The sequence below is a fragment of the Sorex fumeus genome, unplaced genomic scaffold (assembly GCF_029834395.1).
Source record: "Sorex fumeus unplaced genomic scaffold, SorFum_2.1 ptg000072l, whole genome shotgun sequence".
NCBI lineage: Eukaryota > Metazoa > Chordata > Mammalia > Eulipotyphla > Soricidae > Sorex > Sorex fumeus.
In genome coordinates, this window is record NW_026606129.1 from 48,648,808 (window position 1) to 48,668,570 (window position 19,763).

Here is a 19,763-nt window from a genome sequence, read left to right on the forward strand (position 1 = left end):
TTGGGTACTGATCTTCTTTGTAAGTTAAGTTCTTGTGTGGGGTTGAGACAGGCATAACCCCTGAGTATCAACAGATGTGGCCACATAACAATACAGAAAAAAAAAAACAAAAAAAAGTAATTGTGGGGGCTGCAGAGATAGCACAGCGGGTAGGGTGTTTGTCTTCCTTGTGGCTGACCCAGGTTCGATTCCCAGCATCCCATATGGTCCCCTGAGCACTGCCAGGAGTTATTCCTGAGCGCATGAGCCAGAAGTAATCCCCATGCATCACTGGGTGTGACCCAAGAAGAAAAAAATCGTGGCAGTGATAAGAGGGTTGAACTGAACTTGTATTTTGATTGGGCTTTGATTATTTTTTGGGCTTCATCCAGTGGTGTTCAAGACTTACTCCTGGCTCGGCACTCAAGGATCACTTCAGAAACCATATTGTCACTAATCTAATACCTGTCAAGCTAGCAAGCAAAGCACCTGACACTCTGCATAGTGTCTTTAGCCCCTGGAAGTGCTTCCTTGTTAATCAAAAGGTATTATAAGATACCAAAATGTATTCAAAAGGTATAACAAAAGTTTTACCAAAGTGTATTCCTAAAGTTTTTCCTGAAAAAAAGCTCAAGCATCATCAGAAAAGTCCCCCATTTTGGAGTCCCTGTGAGTTGCCTTCCCTCCTGCTCTGCCGAGATTGAGTGTTTGTCAGGTGGTGTCTCTGGGTCAGGAGAGTGCTGTGATCAACCTGCAGGCGTATTGTTCAGAGGCTCTTTCCTGTCTGGTGAAAATATCATCATGTAGTGAAAGCGGGTATTTGTGCCACCTTGTCCTAAACCATAGTGTCCACGGTGGGTTGAGGGACTTCAGGTACTCTGGTCTCTGAGGCCCAGCTGACCACCACCACCGTGATTCTCGGAGGAAGCATCCCCTCGCTTACAGAAGAACAGGACACACTTTGGGCAGGATGTGATGTATAAGGAAGGAAGGGACCAGGATAACTTTTCCCAGTGAGATGAAGGCCAAGCTGACACAGCCCCGCAGGTCTAATCTGGCACTCGCACCACCAACAAAGGACAGCGGGATGCAGTGCAGAGCTCCCAGAGCATCAGCGTAGCAGTGCCCAAGGGACTGTGGGCATGAGGGGTAGGACAGGGCGGGGGTGGGGCACAAACTTGGTCCAGCCACAAGGTCCATCTTTCCCCCTCCCTGGTTTTCTCACTGTCCCTCACACCCCTGGGAATCTTGCCCTTTCCTCTGTGTGAATTCACCCTAGGACCAGGTGACTGTCTGCTCACCTCTCCTGCTCAGCTCATCAGCTAAGCGCTCCTGTCCTGAAGTTAGGTAACACCCCTGAGGACCAACCTGGGCAAAATATCACTTGCTAAGGAGCCTTTGTCATGGATCCTGAGTCCATCAGTGTGCAGTTAAAAGGATGTTTTCCAGCACAGAAGGCAGCTTCTCTGGGTGAGGGTCCTGACTCCAAGCCAATTGGGGTCCCCTCCCCACCCAATTCAGATTCCACTAAGACCCCCAGTCAGGGTCCTTTCCCTCACCCAGGTCATGGTCCCCAACCCCCCTAATATCAAGGTCCCCTCCCCACCCAATTCAGAGTCCCACCCAACCAGGTCAGGGTCCCATGGCCTGAGGCAGCCGTTCCCCCTCCATATGGGCCCCCGTTTAGGCTTCACCCCCAGTGTCATCCTCCGATCATTGGCCTCTAAATAGAGATCAAGGAGGCCACTCTTCACAACTATTCAACTGAGAAGTATCGGAGACATTGTCTTCATGGACCTGCCCTGTACCTTGAGTAGTGAGAAAATGTCCAAGTCGGGGGGAGGGGGGCTGTTTGGATTTTTTGAGGACATGAAGTTGTCCCAAGGCTCTTCCCAGGGGAGCAGCAGGGACAGGTGGCACATAATTCTTCCTAATGCCCATGAGCTCTGGGAATGGCTTTTAAGAACTGAACTCCTTCCTTTCCCTGAGATCCGCCTCCCAGTAACTCCGACCCTAACTGCCAACACAGCAGACAGATCACTTCTTGAGAATTTAACATTATTTAATGGGGGAGAGTCAGGGATTAGGGTGGGTGTCGGCCTGTTTTTGTGCCTCTGTGGGCCAGTGGTGCCCAATAGTTCTTTACGTTGGGCATGGGACCTGTGAGGGGCAGGGGTGGGAAGAGGGACTTTTGTCCCTGGGGGGATTCACTGTACGTCCCCCTAAGGGCTGGGCCTGTTATAGATGCAGGGCAGGCAAAACCTCAGGGCTCTATTGAGAGGGCCTGCACGGGGCGTCTGTCCCCTTGTGCCTGAGCGCCGGGACCTCCTAATCCTGTGCCAGCAGCGTGCAATGATACTTGTCTGATTGGTACGGTTTTTCTGGCAAGCAGTTAGTGGCTCACAGCTGTTACTCAGGGTCCTGTGCTCTGAGAGCTGCTCCCCGCTTACATCCCTCATTTCTGAAGAGTGGGGAACAGAGGGAGGTGGAGCGGTGTACGTATTGGTCGTTAGGAATGTGGTCAGTGACACCCTATCACATTTGGAGCTAGAGGCCAGGGGTGTGGGTCCGTCTCGGTCTCTCCTTATTTCCTCCTCCCCAGAATGCTCCTGGTTTAGGGTGGTGTTGTTGTTCTGGGTCCCTCGCCTCATGTGGGGTTTGGGGGGGGGGGGCACCACTTAAAGTTCATTGGTGGTGGAGGACTGGAATTGTGTGTTCCCGGAGGACAGGGATCTGGGGAGGGGTTGGGAGGCTCGGAGGGAGGGAGGGAGGGACAGTGGTCTGGCTGGCACTGGAGGGGCCGGCTCCAGGAAGCTAGTCCTTGTGTGCACTGTTAGACTCCTGGATGCGAAAGGGTAGAACAAAGTATCACAGCCTGAGAGCATCATGTGCAAGGCTGAGGAGCCAAAAGATGTTACAACAGCCATTGGTGAGAAGGAGCCACCCGGGGGGATCTACAGACTGTACCCCACATGGGGGTGAGAGTACAGAGGAAGGAGCGACTGGCGGGGGAGGCTGAGCCAGAGGAACGGGAGCGGGATCTCCGGGGAAGGCTGAAAATCGAACAGGAATAAGGAGGGAAAAAAAGTCAAATGTTAAGGCTATAAATGATCTACTAGAAAGTCCGTGGTCTAGAGTTGCAGGGTCCCGCTGAACTGGGGCTTGATGTTGGTCTTGTAACTCAACGCAACAGTTCTCATTAAATGTGAGGTTATCCTCCTCTTGGGTACGGGTTCTGCAAAAAACAGGAAGGACAGAGATGGAGAGGGGCAAACAGGGACTGGAAGGGCTGCTAGCCTAGGGGGTGGGGAGGGCTGGGGAGGGAGGACTAGGGAGGGAGGGCCCCGGAAGCCTGCCCCCCTTCCCACTGTCTCCAGCTCTGATTTCCCAACCTGCCCCCAGCCTTGCCCCCAGGCCTGCCCTCCCATTCCTGTCCCTGTGCCTCCTCCTCAGACAGGGTAGGAAAGAGACGCAGACACAGTCACCTGTCCAGATTCAGGCTCGTCCGTAGTTTCCTCAGTTTTGCAGCGGTGAGGTCGCACCTCGCACCTAGGAATCCAAGAGAGTGGCGTCAGTTCATGAACGTCGCACCTGTTCCCTGGGAGAGCTGCAGGAGATCCAAGGGATTCTGATCCCTGCCAACTCCCCATATTCTGACCATCTCAGAGCAGGAGTCTGTCTTCTCTCATCTCCCACGGCCACCTAGTGGGGAGCACCCATCGCCTCGTGCCTCCCTGCCTCAGTGCCCAGGGTTGGGCAGAGCAGGATCTGACTAGGCTTGTGCCTGCCTTCCCTTCAGCAGTTCCTCTGAGGGTCCTGCTTTCAGGAAGGGTCTGTGGGAGCAATGGCCACCCTCAGAGACCAGGGCCCTGGGACTGCAGGAATGGGGTGAGGGTGGGAGTGGAGGGGGCTCACCCCGGGAGGGCGCAGGTGGGAAAGGCAGAAACTCACCCCTGAGGGACACATTCCTTTTCCTTTTTCTGGCTCTTTTCTGGCGCTGAGAAGACAAATATCAATGAGCGTTTTGGACCAGTTTTTCCCTCTCTCAAACTCAGACACCATGACCCCAAACCAACAGAAATTCTGCCACAAACAGCTGGGTGTGTGCCTCCTATTCATCGTTAGATGTGACCAAATGCTTTGCTTTGATTCTGCTTTTTCGGTTTCCATCTAGAAACAACTATGGCCCCTGACCACGGGCAGCCTGGCAGGGCAGGCCCTGTGTTCCTTGTAATCCCTGTCTCAGGACGCAAATTCCTGGGCCCCGATCCCTACTCTGCTCTCCTCACAGCTGACACGGAAGAAGACTTGATGCCGTCCTCCCACCCCCCGAGGTCCCTCTGGGGGATTTCTTTTCTCTGGAGAACTTAAAAGTCTTCAGAGTGGGAAGTCGGCTCTGGGTCATTGTAGGAGTTGGGGGTTCTGAGTTGGAACCTGCCACCTCTCCAAATAGTCTGTGAAATTTAGGGGATCCCTGTCTTGCCTGAATACCCTCCCCGCAGTCTGCCTTCCTAGGAGAGTGAGGTGCTACCTTCTCCTCAGACGACCCAACCAAGGTGTTCCTCTGAAGCAAGCAAGCTCATTCTGTGATGTGCGAGCAGAACCAGCCCTCTGCGCCACCACCCGAACTTGCTCAGGCTCTGGTGTTGGCTCCTACCTTTTTGTCCTCTTTCTTTTTGCAGAAGGTATAAAAGGATTTTATTGCCAGGTAGAAAAATAGACAGAAACCCAATCCAACCACTTCAAGGAAAAAGGGAATGGTGTCTATAAACACCGACTCAGAGTTCAACATTTTCTCACTCCAATAACCCAACCAAACGATCAGAGTCCATATGAGGAATCTCATCGTGCTGGCAAGCTGCCTGAGGCAACTGAGGTATGAGCAAGCGGCTCTGGCTTATATAGCATCGCCTACATCACAAAGGATGGGAGAACCCCACAGGGTTCCACAGGGCCGGGTGCCCACTGCCCCTCCCCCACCATGCCCCCCAACTGATTCTCCCCTCTCTGGGGCCCTTGCCTTAGGTTCCTCTGCTCTAACAGCCATCTTGTTTTCCAAACCCCCCCCCCCCCCCGCCCTTCCTCCTGTCATGGGCTCTATCCCCAGGTAGGGTCCTGTTGGCTCTGTCTAGAACCCGGCTCTTTCCTGGGTTCTCTTGACTCTCTGAAGCCTTGACTTGGTTCTGACCAACTCATTTTTTGTTGATACACTGCTGGAGGGTTTGGCGATAACACAGCGGTAGGGCGTTTGCCTTGCATGCAGCCAACATGGCCAACCCGAGTTCGATTCCTTTGCCCCTCTCGGAGAGCCCAGCAAGCTACCGAGAGTATCTCGCCCGCATGGCAGAGCCTGGCAAGCTCCCCGTGACGTATTCAATATGCCAAAGACAGTGACAAGACTCACGAAGGAGACGTTACTGGACCCGCTCGAGCAAATCAATGAACAATGGGAGGACTGTGAAGTAACACTGCTGGAATTTGGGCAAACTTGACACTCAGGGATGTGACTGTTTCCATACCATTATTTCCTAGAATACGCTTCCTGGCGAACATGAACCCACATCTGATTTAATGTTCTTCTATCAGACTTGATTGTGTGAGTGGGAGAGTCCATTTTAGTTTTTGTTCTGTCTGTCTTGACCATTGGTGTTAAGTCCATTGAAATAGCCAGGTTTTTTTCAGCATTCACAAATTCAAAAGAGAAGTACTGATAAGATGAAATGATAAGACAGTGTGTACCTGACCAGGGCTCAAATCCCTAGCACTCTATATGAGGTCCCAGCCCGAGAGAGGTAGGTTATATTTTTAACAATAATGTGTTTCCAATATCCTTGATCATTATAAAAACTGGACCAAATTCCAAGAGAATCAAACAACTTTAAATTTGACACTGTAAAAGACTGGTCATTCAAGATACAAAACTCCTTAGGAACACTTTCAACCATAGTCAAGAAACATAACCAAATTCATCTGAAGTAAACTCTGGCAGCATCTCAGTTACTCCAATCTGCATCTCCGATTCAGAGCAGTCATCCAGTGCTTGCCTTTACGACCAGGCCAGCCTGAGTTAGATCTCAGGCATCCCATAGGATCCCCCAAGCGCTGTCAGGAGTGATTCCTGAGAGCAGAGGCAGGAGGGAAGCTCTGAGCACAGCCAGGTGTGGCCCCCAAATAAAGAAATAAACTGCAGCTCATATAAACACTGGAGAATAAAGAAAGGTGCACTAATCAGGAGGAATAGCTCCAGGCTAATCCTCTGCTTTCCATACATGCGCTTCTGCTTCCACTTCCAGCACCACATGAAGTGTTGGAGTCCAATCTAGAGACCCAGGCTCATTCCCTGGCACTTCAAGGTCCCCAAAGCGTTGCTAGATAAGCCCATGAAAGCACAAAAGGACACACTGGATTATTTCTTAAAACCTTTCTCTTATTCTACACTCATAATTTTCAAATTCTTGTAGAGATCTGCAACATTTCAAGAACAAGACCAGCTTCTCTTGGTTACTCCACTCTTCCTGGACAGTAATAAATAGTATGCTTGAGGAAAACGAAAAATTAACTGTTCCCTTTAACCAATATTTCAAGTTGTAAACACTTAAACATGAACCTTCCATAGTCACTGCAAACGAGTCACTTTTTCATTTTATTTCTCAAATCAGATTCACTGAGCTTTAAATGACACTCTTGCTTCAGATCCGTAAGGCCTAGGGTCCATCCTCAGCACCACACACACCAACTCACCTTCAAGAATAGAGGCACTCCCCCTTGCCTCGGCCCCACCTGCCTGGCAGAAAGCACAGTCCCTCCAGTCACTTTCTGGGGCTTCATGGGACCTCCGTCCGGAGCCAGGCCCCGATGGCTCAGTCATCAAGAGCATCAAGGGGAGGCAGGCCCCCTAGGGACTGGAGAAGTCAGAGCTGTGAACTGGGTCAGAGCCTTTCTCCAAAACAGCCAGTCACTGGGCGCAGGCACACGTCAGGCCCTGGGAGACAGCCCGCTCTCTTGCCTTTACATGCTTCCCATCACTCTCCATCCCCTTCCTCAATGGATGGAAGGGGAAAGACCTTTTACAGCATGAGGGGGAAAATGAAGGGAGACAATCCAAGGGAGGTCATGTGGTTCCTCCTCTGCAAGTAGCCATCACCCTCTGTCTTGTCACTGGGGATTCGGGCCAGGCGATGTTCCTTCAGATTGCAGTCACACTCACTCTGGCTCTGAGAAGCAGTTATCAAAGACCACCACTTGGGCCAAGGCCTGGCAGGATTTGAGGGTCTTTTTCACAGGGCTTGACATGCAGTGTTGAATCTCAAGAGGGCTGGGACGGCAGATCCCTCGCGGTGTTTTCTGAGCAGGACTCGGGGAACAAAGGCACCATTTCCGGATTACTCTGAGCAACCAGCCCCTCCAAGTTTCCCATGTCTACGTCCACCCCTACTTGGTTGATTATCATGAACCTTTGAAAACAGACAGTTCAGGGCAGTTTCAGTAGTCCCTAAGTGAGGTCAAAGAACAGCAGGGGACATGCCTTTGGCAAAAAAGGACACGTTCTTGTCCTGTATCTTGTACTGGTAAGTGAGGCTCCGATCCCGCTGGGCTGTGGTCTGTGTTGGTCTCCACAGGATCCTCAGCTAGAGTAACAGAGAGAAGAATGAGGGTGGTGTACCCCAAATCCCACACCCCCGTCACACACACACCCTCAGAAACCTGCTCCACATAAACGCCACATGCCCATTTGCACCTTCCCCGAGACCTCTGTGAGTTCAGTACACGGGAAGGGGACAACGTCCCAAACACAGCTGACCGCCAAAGTGAAAGGTGCCAGGAGGGGATGGCTGAGAGGCAGAGCACAGCCAAGCGTGTGAGAGGCTCGGATCCAATCCACAGCACCGCAGGGTCCCCAGAGCAGTCAGGTGTGGTCCCCACAGGAACGAAAGGAAACAAAGGACCCCCTGCACCCTCACAGTGGCACTGACCCTGGACAGAAGATGTGCGGAAAGGAAAGGAGATCTGTAAACTCAGCATCTGTAGATGTCTTTTTAATCCTTTCCAATATCTTAGTTGCTCTGTGTACTTTGGCTATGCGTGCTTTGTTCTTGTGGACTAATTTTGAAAACATATAAGAAACTTGTTTCTGGGGCCGAAAGAGATAGTATAGTGGGCAGAGCGTTTGCCTTGCACAAGATAGACCTCCTGGGTTCAATCCTCAGCAACTCATATGGTTCCCCAAGCACTGCCAGGAGTAATTCCTGTGTGAAAAGACAGGAGTAACCCTTGAGCAGCACTGGGTGTGATCCAGAAAGCCAAAAAGAAAAAAGAAAAAAATATATACCACAACCCCAAATCAAATAAACAAAAGAAACTGTTGCTTTAGTTCCGAGAGTCAGAAAGGCTGATGTTCATCACGATGACGGATCTCTCTGATTGACTGAAATGTTTGCGGGGAAGTGGCCCCAGGCCACACAATGCCCAGCGGGACCTTCCCGGGCTATGTCCAGAGGCACCACACGCAGCACCCTTGGCTTGTGGATGTGCTTGACCAGGCACCCTCAACTCTGAACGGCTCTGGGCTAGGCACTCATCCACCACGATGGGTCTGGAGTGTGGGCTAGGAAGCTAACTGGGCGCCTCGGGGAGGCATTGAAGAGGGTTTCAGGAGACGTTTCCAAAGGCAGAGCGCCATGGCAGGCGTGGGAAGGCGAGAACTTGACCTCACTCCCAGGCAGGATCTCAGCTTCTGCCGGGGGCCTGACCTTCTCAGCAGAGGCGCTAGCAACCCTCATTCCGGGTACAGCTTCCCGAACTTTACCGGGGTCGTGGGTGGGCCACACCACAGGTGCTCAGAGCTCCCTCCTGGGCTCTGCTCAGGCCGGGCTCTGCAAAGGGCAGCCATGTGCAGGCAGGCACCTGTGTCCCTGCATTCACACTCAGGCCCCTGTGTCTCTCAGTAAATCCTGCCCTCGTATAGTGGCGTCCTCTGCTGTGGAGACAGGGTACTGCATCCTACTCCCGCCTATCTCCTCTTCAGTCACTAAAGGAAGGAGGCAAACAACCTGCTCAGAGACCTGAGTGCTTGCATCCATGCAGGCAGGCAGGAGGCCTAGGAACTCCGTGATGCCCCAATCACTAGCTGGAGTGATCTCTGAGCACTTGGTGAGAATAGGCCCTGAGCACGGGAGGGTGTGGCCCGAAAAAGACAATAAACCCAGGAGACGTGCTCCGGTATCTGGGTCAGGCTGAAGCCAACCTGGCCCGCATCATCAGAGAGCCCCAGTGTTCCCCACCAACTGAGGAACACCTCAAGCAGGCCCGGCATCATCCCAGTGACCTCTCGGCAGCCCACTGGGCCCCGATCTGGCCCCACGCACCTGCCCGTGCACATCCCTGCAGAAGCCAGTGGCCAGACCCTCAGCTCGCAGGACCAGGTGGCTCTGGTGACAGAGGCCATTCAGCAGGAGGTTGTTCTCCTCATCCTCAGCGTCACCACGGTCATGCACAAGGGCCACGACGTTTCCCTGTGGCAGCAGGAGAGAAGGACAGAAGCTCTGAATGGGAGGAGCACAGGGTGCAAGGAGCACGGAGCTCTCGGCACTTCCCCCCCTGCACAGGGTCTCCCCACAGAGACTCCCAATCTGCCACAAACATCACCCCCTGGACGGAACACTGCAGGCTCCAGAACCTTAGTTCCAAACAGCCCCAGGACAGTATCGATAGTATTTCCAACCTTGCTCTCTTGGGCTCCTCGAACTTGGAATCCTGTGAGGTTGGCAGCAAAACCATTCCTATTGCACAGGCTGAACTCTTACTGGTGAAATATTGGGAGCCTGGGAAATGGCTGAAAGGGTTGGAGTAGACTCTCTGCATGCAGGAACCCCAAGCTCAATTCCTGGCACCATAGGATCCCCCAAACACCATCAGGAGGTCACCAAGCATGAAATTGGAGTGGCCTCTGTGCCCCAGAATTTGATTTTATTCAACTTTTCCAGGTTACCATCTGTATTTGTGATGAACCTTGCAGGTTTTAAAGCCATTGATACCATTAGCTCCACTGAGCTATAAAACACACTCAGAGAGATGCTGACCTGCCCGGAAACCTGGCAATGTGCCCCACACAGCCCAGTCCCAAACAAATACATGCGGCCCCAATGCGCGAGGGCTGGAGGGCCCACCTGGGCACCCAGGTCTCATGTGGGAGCAGGGGTACCTTCAGCTGCCAGCACACGGTGGCTCTGCAGTAGTGGACAAAGTCCAGCACAGATACGGCCCCCATGCCCAGACTCAGCAGCACACTGAGGTCATCCACCAGCAGCACCGGCCACCTCCACGCAGTGTCCGCGTCGGCCTCTGGCTTCAGTGACTTCTGCACAAACTCATACAGTGGCTGCAGGCTCCCAGCGGTGCCCTCCCTGGGACACAGGTAAAAGGGATGTGAGAGTTGCCCCCTCTCTACAGTCATTTCTAGAGCAGCACTGGGAAGGGGCTGTGGGGCAAAAGACTGCAGCTGTGGGCAGTCCTGGTGCTGAGGGGTCACGATCTGGCTGGAAAGGTCAGGCAGGCTCAGGCACACGGACCTAAGTGGTTCTTCAGTCAGCTATTCCCTGAGGCTGTCCAGGTGCCAAGCACTGTGCGAGAGACTCAGGAAACCCAAACAGACCCTGAGCTCCTACGCGCTGCCAGCCAGTCTTGCGTCTAACGTGTTTAAGGCACCTGGAAGCGTCTGGACTGGGAAGGCAGGAGAAGCCTCCCCAAGGGGTCCTAGCGGTATAAAAGGCTACCCGGGGGCCAGAGAGAGAGTACAGGGGGTAGGGCGATGGCCTTGTACATAGATGACCTGGGTTTGTTCCCTGGCATCCCCTATGGTCCCCTGAGTGCTGCCAGAAGTAACAGCTAAGCACAGAGCTAGGAGTGGCCCCCGAGAATCTCTGGGTATGGTCCAAAAACAAAAAAGCTGCCCAGTCACTCTTAGGCCTCACGTGCAGAGGGCCATAACAGCGTCTCCTCCAGCTGCCCAGTGAAACCCTTGCTGTTGTGTCCTGCAAGAGGTGAGGGGCCCAGAAGATCAGAGCCACACTCCAGGGTGCAGCTCCATGAATAAGGATGACAGTGAAGACTTGAGGGGTAGAGATGTCAGGGCCCCATGCAGGATGAGCAGAGTGGGGACAGAGGGCACAGCTTGTGCCAGGCCGCCCTGGCACTGGAGGAAGGAGAGGTCTGCTCCGATGCCCAGCAGGACACCAGAGTCAGCAGCTGACAAGTGTTCTCCAAGTCAGGCACAAATATTTCAGGCTCGAAGGGATGCGGGTTTTGGCTTCTAACTTGGCTTCTGTGCTACAAAACCACTCAGGGATGAGAAGCCAAGAATGCAGGTGCCTATATTCCAGTACAACATATTGATGACAACATGTTGTTGTCAATATGTTATTACTGACAACTCTGTGTATGCTGTAATTGCAACTCTGTTTGCTAAGCCCTGGTGCCCTTGGTGAGCTGGCCTTGGAGGGAGCCAAGAACAGAACAGAGGTGGGTGCTCGTGCACTGCGCTAGGGCTGGAGAGAACAGGAAAGCATGTCATTCTCCTCGCCTTGCACAGCAAAGCAGAGCTTGGAGAAGCGAGCACTCGCACGCACACTGACCTGAGAAACTGCAGGGGCTGTGGCTCTCCCTGCGGAGCCCGGAAGATGACATCCACCGCTGCCTTGAGTCCCTCGAAGAAGACGAGCTGTCCGCGTTCCCGCGCCGTGGTCAGGCTGATACCCTAAAGATGACACAGGGTCACTGCGTGCTGCAGGGTGAGCCCAGCAAAGAAGGTGATCGTAGTGCACAGAGTATGTGGGGCTCCCCACACCTACAGACGGGAGCCTCCCCACTGGACTCACGGTTTCTCGTGGGGGGCCCCCACCCACAACCCCATTCTGTTTGCAGATCCGCTATTACATCTGTCATTTGATTTAAAAACCGACCTCCTTTTGCTTAAATATTTACTTTTATTATTATCCAGTACTGGTTTTGCATTTTAGGGGGTTGGGGGGAGTGGGTTGGTTTGGGCTATGCCCAGTTGTGCTCAGAGCTCGCTCCTGCTCTACGCTCAGGAGTGGACCCCGGGTGTTTGAAGGAACCATATATAGTACCTGAAATCAAACTGGGTCAGGCACATAGAAGTCAAGTGTCTTAATCCCTATGCTATTTTTACCATTCCCAGTACTGGTTCTTAGTATTATTTCGTACATATTTCTTTATGCATTACTTTAAAATGCATGTATTTATGGCAGCCAGCTCACGGGAACCAAGTACAAACTCTGCATGTGAGAGCCCCCGGTTCAATCCCCAGGAGGCCACGGTTCTTCACGGCCCGCAGCAAACAACCTAGAGCACCGAACTGGAGTAGACCCTAAGAAACTGAGTGCATTGCTTGGCCACCACCCCCCTGCGCCCTGCCACACACACACACACACACACAACTCTAACAAACTGGTGTTAGATTATAGCTTAACACCTGCTCTACATCACAAGAAACTATATATGGTTTTGCATGAACCACGCAACTAAGAATCTCTTGAGGGGCCGAGAGGTAGTACAATAGGTAGGGTACTGCAGCCAACTCAGATTTAATCCCTGACATCCCATATGGTCCCTGGACCGCTGCCAAGTGATCCCTGAATTCAAAACCAGGAGCAAGTCCTAATACTGCCAGGTATGGCCCCAAACCACCAAAACAAACAGATACATAAATAAATGCAGACCCACGGACCCACTCCAGAACCAGAACCAGTTGCATGGGCCATGAAAAACCATCTATAATTGCTTGTGATGCACAGCAGGGGTTAACAAACTCTCATCTAACCCAGGTTGGTTTGTTTGAGGCACTGGGCCCAGGAGCATGAATTCCCATGGGAAGAGTCTACAATCTGTGCAGAAACAGCCCCAGGGAGCTTTAGAGTCATGGATGAGACCTGATCTGACTTGCCTGTCCATGCTCCAAAGTACATGAGCTGCAGCTCCCTGACGAAGACTCCCGATCACCTTTGCTCTTGCTCGTTTCCCTTCTATTACTATTAGTACAGAGGTACAACAGGAGGAGGATTACTCTTCTACTGCAAGTATCACATTCCAGAGTGTGTTACCCAGAGTGGGTGATATCACCACTCCTCTGAGGTACTAGAACAGTTCAGGGGAGCAGTATGACTAGCTACAATGGAACTGGGCAAATAAATTTTTACTTGCTTAAAAGAACGCCAATCTGGGACTAGAACAATAATATATTGGGTAGGACACTTACCTTGCATGCAGCCAACCCAGGGTTGATCCTGCACCCCATTTGGTTCCTTCTGCTAATAGGAACGATTCCTGAGTGCACAGCCAAGAGTAACCCTGTGAGTAACCCTATCACAGGGTGTGACCCCTGATTCTCACCCCCTAAAAGAAGGCAGATTTGAGGGATATTTTTCGAATAAGAAGGAGACAGGCCAAATAAGTCTGGGAGCCTTTGCTTGAGTACTTTGCATGCCCAGTCCTCCCCACATCTTTTCTCAAAGTTCACAGAAGGAGGAGCCAATGGGGACCTGAGGGTCTACAGCTTTCGATACAGAAACAGTGACACCTGACAGAGATATCTCCCCATGGACCTGGAATGCAACTTTTTTTTGCTTTTTGGGTCACACCAGGCGATGCACAGGGGTTACTCCTGGCTCATGCACTCAGGAATTATTCCTGGCGGTGTCTTGAGGACCATAAGGGATGCTGGGAATCAAACCCAGGTCAGCTGCGTGCAAGTCAAACATCCTACCCACTGTGCTATCGTTCCAGCCCCACAACATGTGTTCTTGACATGATCGTGCTCTCTGAGCTCACGTGCTGCCTTTTTGTACAGGAACGTCCTGCATCTCTACAAAGGCAGGGAAGGAGATTCTACTCTTCTCTCACCCTTGGAATCATATTTTCCCCTCTGTGACCCCAACCAGAATGCATTTACTGCTGATGGTTTCCTCTCCCTTCCCGGCCAAGTGATAGAAAGAAAATCCCAGAAAGTCCAACTGGTCCCAGATCATGGGAAATGGCCCAGACTAGGCCAGGAGGTTGGCCAGGCTCTCAGCCATCTTATCCCCATCTGCCTGCATTTAATGAGCCATACAGACACACCACAACAAGGGGAGGATGACAAAAGCATCTCTCCTCTATCTCAGTCCTGAAACCTTACGTGAAAACTCCTACCTGATCCAGATTGAGTAGAGATGGGTTAGGGATGTGGCTCAAGTAATAAAAACTCAAGTAATAAAAAAGGCAGAGAAGCAGTCATACAGGGAAGGGGTTCGGGTGCTCCAGATTTGTGTAAAGCCTCTATTATTAAGCTATCTACAATCCAGCAGGGAAGCCCAAGTCTCAGGCCTCATGCACAAGCACTCACACCTACACATGCATGCACGCACACACACACACACACACACACACACACACACACACACGGAAACTTCCCCAAGGACATGGGAAATAGTTACCAACTTCTGTCCCACAATATTGTAGTGACTGAAGGACTGGGCGAGGGCCACAAAGCAGACTTTACAACGAGCTGGAAGACAAAATTAATATATGTGTTATTAAAGGCCCTGCTGACAATTCATAGCCCTGAGCATCAAAGAACTTCAGGAAGTCTCGCGATCCAGAGCCCTGCAGCCTCACTTGGCCAATCTGATGATTTCTTCCGCTTCCCTCTCCTCAGCCTGCAGCCCAGCTGCCATGTTCTGAGCTGCACTGCTTGCACCAGAGCTTGCCAGGGGCCGCCTGTGGCATTCCTGGGGGCTGCCTACTTTCGCTGCAGGGCCTGCCATCTCCAGAAGACAGACTCTGTTGCAGCACAGGGGTCCTAGAGAGCAAAGTTCCCAGGACCATGCTCAGCCCATGTGAGTGGTACCAGGGACCGAATTCCTGGCACCACATTTAAGACGAGTGTTTTCATTTTATTTTTTGCTTTTCTTTTGGGTTTTGGCCCACACCTGGCCATGTTCACAGGACCCCCACGGTTCCAGACATCGAACCAGGATTGGCTGCATGCAAGGCAAGTGTTTTAACCCCTAAACTATCTCTCTCTCCCCCAAACTGGGACCTTCTGTCTCATAACCATCCTCCAAAACTATGCCAAATTTGATTCTAAGATGTTCTTTAGGGTGTGGGGAGTTGGGTCAGCCCTGGCAGCGCTCAGGGCTTATTCCTGGCTCTGCACTCAGGAATCACTCCTGGCAGGGCTTGGGAACCATATGCAGTGTTGGGGATTGAACTTCGGCCCTTTAAAATATTAATAAGTGTACCTATTTCACTGACACTACAATGTATTTCTATTAGATGGGTTATCAATGCCTTATTTTGATTGATTGTAAAGAAACAGTTGAATTTCTCAAAATTAGATTTCTCTTACTTGTATTTTCTATTGCTGGCGTACAGTGAATTGCTTTATAAACTAGTCTCAGATCCAAGAGGCTATAAAGGGAACACAATGATACCTTACTGAGCATAATTAATTCTAATAATTTACTGAGAGATTCTCTTGCCCTCTCTAAGCCTAAAATGACAGCACCTGAAAATAGAAGGAAAAAACACTTTCAAAGCTGTCAAATAAGATGACAGTTAAGGATAGCGCCTGAAGTCCACCCAATCTCCTGGCCTGGATCGCCGGGCACAGAAGAAGAATCGATGAAGAGTATCTCTGTTCATTTGGCCATTTTCTCCTTGTAACCTATTTCTGTATGTAAACTGCAGTGGCCATGCTGTTTTCTTCCTTGGAGTCTTTCTGGAACATTTACTGCCAGGGCAAAGCTTCAGTATTTCAGGGACCTCAAGATACACAAGAAACGGGCCAGAGAGGTAGCTAAAGAACTGGAGCCCTTGCCTGCATGCAGGAAGCCTGGCTTCACTCCTTCCCCAGCAGCCAGGGACTGCCCCCACCCCAAGCTGGCTATGACTCAAATAACAACAACAAATACCAAAGGAGGGCGAGGAAATGGCCCAAAACCTTAGAGTAATGGCTGGCATATGCGAGGAGCCAGGTCAAGCCCAGCCTCGCATGGCCCCCAGCCCTGGCCTTAGCCTTGGTGACCCCCAGCAGTCCGAGGCCTGAGCAGCACTGCACTGCTGGGACAAGCCCTGAACTGGCCTGGCTGGCGGTATACTGCCAACATCGCGCCCTGAGCAAGTGCGTGGAAGACCTTCAAATACAAATAAACAAATTAATTAATGAATAAAACAAGAACTGAGGAGCAACTCATTACTCATTATTAGGGTAAGGAGGCCACACTGGGGTGTCAGGGATGAGGCTGCCCGCTTGGCGGGTAGGAGGGGAAGACAGGAGACACACACACACACACGCACGCACGCACGCACGCACGCACGCACGCACTCAGGGAGCACCTGCCCACAGGGCTGGCAAGGAAGGAGCCAGCCCAAAAGTCTCTCGCCGCATCCAGAACCCTGTGGCTCCCAAACACCAAAGCTCTAACAGCTTAACATCGTTCCCCTGGCTTCCTGGAACAGGGCCTTCCTGCATATTCTTCTCCCACAGCTTCAGTATTCCCTTACCTTTGAGGTAGAAGGAGAGGAAGTGGTGCACGAGGAAACTGCCATCTGTCCTGGCATCACAGAGGAGAGTCAGCCGCCCCTTCAAGTGAAGAGGAATTTTTAAAAGTGAGGCAGGTACTTTGCTAAGAGATCAGCTGAATGGAAATCTAGCAGATGAGGTCCAACCCAAACTTCTGCACTTGGTGAAGATAGAGTTTTAATTAGATGTATGCTGTCTTACCTCTCCTCCACCCAAAAAACAAAGAATCTTAGAAAAATTCACACTTGAAATGTGATTATTATTATGTCACTCAGACAGGCCAAAAAAAAAAAAAAAACCCTCAGCTGCCGTTTCAAAGCAAACAAAGAATAAGAGGCCAGAGATATAGCTTAAGTGGAAGAACATATGAGCTAAGCCCCAGGTTTGATCCATGGATCCATCGGACCAAAGAATTACCTGGAGTGTCCCCTGGCTATACGACTACCATCAGTGGTACCTTCCTCTGCCACCCACAAAAAAAAAGTGTGTGTGGCCGGGAAAGGGCAGGAAAGACTGTTCAGTAGTTGGAGTGTAGGCTTTACATGTGGGAGGTCCAGGTTCAATCCCCGGCATCACATGGTCACTCAAGCACAGCTGTAAAAAACTGAGCACTGCTCAAAAGACAATAAAAATAAAACAATCAAAAAACAACCTAGACACTAAAATCTCTTCTCTTGGGGGCCGAAGAGAGAGCACAGTGGGTAAGGTGCTTGCCTTGCATGCATCACCAGTACCACATGATCACCATGAGCACCACCACAAGGAGTGATCCCTGAGCACAGAGCCAGGAGTAAGCCCTGAGCACTGCTGGGTGTGGCCCCAACCCTCCCACCAAAAACAGAAATGAAAAAAAGATAGTCTCCATGTGCCTGGCTTCACTGACCTTTGATGAATGGTCCCTAAGAGTGGCATGACAATTCAGGATCAAGGAGGGCCAGACGTGCCACCTGTGTTGTTGCAATTTCCTTCCATTTATAAAACATCATATTGGAGGGTCATCCTCCAGGGCTGTCATTTCCCAGTGCCCACTTCCAGCTTCCTACTTTGCAGCCAAGATGAAGGCGCCAAGTTTGGAAGCACAGTAGTTGGCAAGGTAAGTGGCATCATCTGAGACCTGGGCAGAGGAGAACTGCTGGACCGCTAAACTCCACTAAGAATGTACTGAAACCTACAGTTTGCCTGGCTGGTGGGGGTACAGGGATTGGGTTGGGACATTACAGAGTATCTTCCTGGCAGCTTGGAGGAACTGCATCTCCATAAGGAACACAAAGGTTATAAAATGCGCTAGGTAAAGCACCCTGGCTTAAGAGCGAAAAGTTCGGAGATGTCCCTGTTGTGCTGGATGGAGGATGGAGCGAACAGACTGTGTCCCCAACACAGTCCTGAGAATGATAAAACACACAGAAACACACACAGACACACAACCAAAAAACTCAACTCCCTTTGCCAACCACCTCCTGGAGGGCCAGGAACCCAATCACTACCAACCCACCCCACTCCCGCCACACACAACACACTCCTGTGGGTGAGCACACATGGGGCTCGAGTCCTCTTGTCTGTGACCATAAGCCAAGCCAAGAGTGGGACCGGATTCCTGGGGATTTATTTCCTTTTGCGCCAATCCCGGCGGTGCTGGGATTCCAACCCGGGCCTCCTGCATGCAATGCAATGCGCTCTAGCCCGCTAGGCTAGGCCGGAGAGCTGGGGATTTTTCAGGGCACACAGGGCCCAGGAGACCCAGCACGCCCCCGGACTACAATTCCCAGGCGCCCGAGAGTGCCCTGTCGGCTCCACGGGGCTGCGCGTGTTCCGTCCCCACGCTCCGGAAGCCGCCCTCTGCCGGCCGTGCCACGGCTCACCTGCTCCGGCCTGTCGGGAGCGGTGTCGAGGAGGTTATTGAGTTCCGGGAACATTCTGAGCTTCGGGAACAGAAGCGGGAAGCAGCGGCGCTGGCGGAGGCTGGAAAGCCAGCAGTTACAGCCCTGGAGCGCGCAGGCGCAGCCCCGCTCACCCGCAGCCAATCAGGAGGACGCTTGAACGGGCCGCTGCGCACGCACGCGCAGAAGCCCGGGTGATGGGGAGCGACGCTCGTGGGCGGTCCCGAGATGTTGTTTCCGTTCCCAGACTCGGAACGGAAGGTTGTGCGCTACTTTTGCCTCCCTCCTTCCCTTCTCTGTGCCTCCTCGGGCCTGCCAGAACAGTCCATCCTGTGCACGTAACAGGTCAAGCGCTCGCTGTGTCTAAAGCGACTAGAAGCTCATGCTGCAGAGGTTAAGGAGACAACCTGGATGGGCCGAAAAGAAGAAACCAAGTGCAATAAACACAGGATCGCACGTTAAAACGTACGGTGGAGAAAAACCAAAGCAAGACAAGAGTGCCTAGGAGGCAGCTGGAGGGTCTGGCGTGCATAGTTGGTATTTGGAGATCTTGAGCTCCACAGGCCGGTGCTTCCAAGTTCTCGCCTGAGTAGCCCTGGTGCCTCCCAGCACAGCCGAAGAAGCCGCAGAGCATAGCCAGGCCGAAACGTCAGTGGTCTCAAGCTTCTGAGCACCGCTTGGGAGCCCCCTAGTCACTCCCACATCAAATACAATGTGTTTGTGTATTTTTGTAAAGCAAGATAAGGGAACAATGGGGCCAAAGAGATAGTACAGTGGCTAGAGCGTTTTGCTGCTCGCTTAAACCCGGATTCCATTCCTGGCATCCTATATGATCCCCCGAGCATTACCAGGCAGTAGTCCTCGAGTTCTGAGCTGTAAAAACATATCTCGCTCTCTCGTGGGTTGTGTAAACCCCTTGTGCCCGGGGATTACAAGTGAAAGGATGTTCATGGGCCCTCTGGGCAGCTCTCTCACTGCCCACTTTCTCCACCCTGGAGGGCTGTTGCCCTGGACGTACAAAGGAAGAGCGAGGGCCAAACTGAAACTGGTTGCTGATTAGTTGCCATTTATTCAATCTCATCTCTCCCAGCTCTCTCCACTCCTCTGTGCATGTGTCTCTCTCTAACTGCACAATTCTTTCTTCCCACTGTATCCATTTCTATCTCTGCTGTCTCTCCTTTTTCTTCTCTCCTTCAAACCCCTCTCCTTCAATCAATCCATTAATCAATCCATCCAAGAATCCATTTCAACTATCCAACTCTTTCTCCCGCAGCCCCTCTTTTTATCCTTCACCAGGACACCCCAACAATGCCTCCCCATGTGATAAA

The 19,763-nt window shown here is 51.8% G+C and overlaps 1 protein-coding gene across 1 annotated transcript; it reads right to left on the reverse strand.

The window, feature by feature from the left end:
- Window positions 1-6,923: 6,923 nt before the first annotated feature.
- Window positions 6,924-18,562, reverse strand: ELP6 (elongator acetyltransferase complex subunit 6). Its single transcript, XM_056129166.1, has 7 exons — window positions 18,418-18,562; window positions 16,540-16,618; window positions 14,469-14,539; window positions 11,610-11,731; window positions 10,181-10,382; window positions 9,345-9,491; window positions 6,924-7,607 (listed from the first exon to the last, which is right to left on the reverse strand). The coding sequence occupies exons 1-7, from the start codon at window positions 18,469-18,471 to the stop codon at window positions 7,482-7,484; spliced, it is 801 nt and encodes a 266-aa protein (XP_055985141.1). The 5' UTR covers window positions 18,472-18,562; the 3' UTR covers window positions 6,924-7,481.
- Between the last annotated feature and the right edge of the window lie 1,201 nt (window positions 18,563-19,763).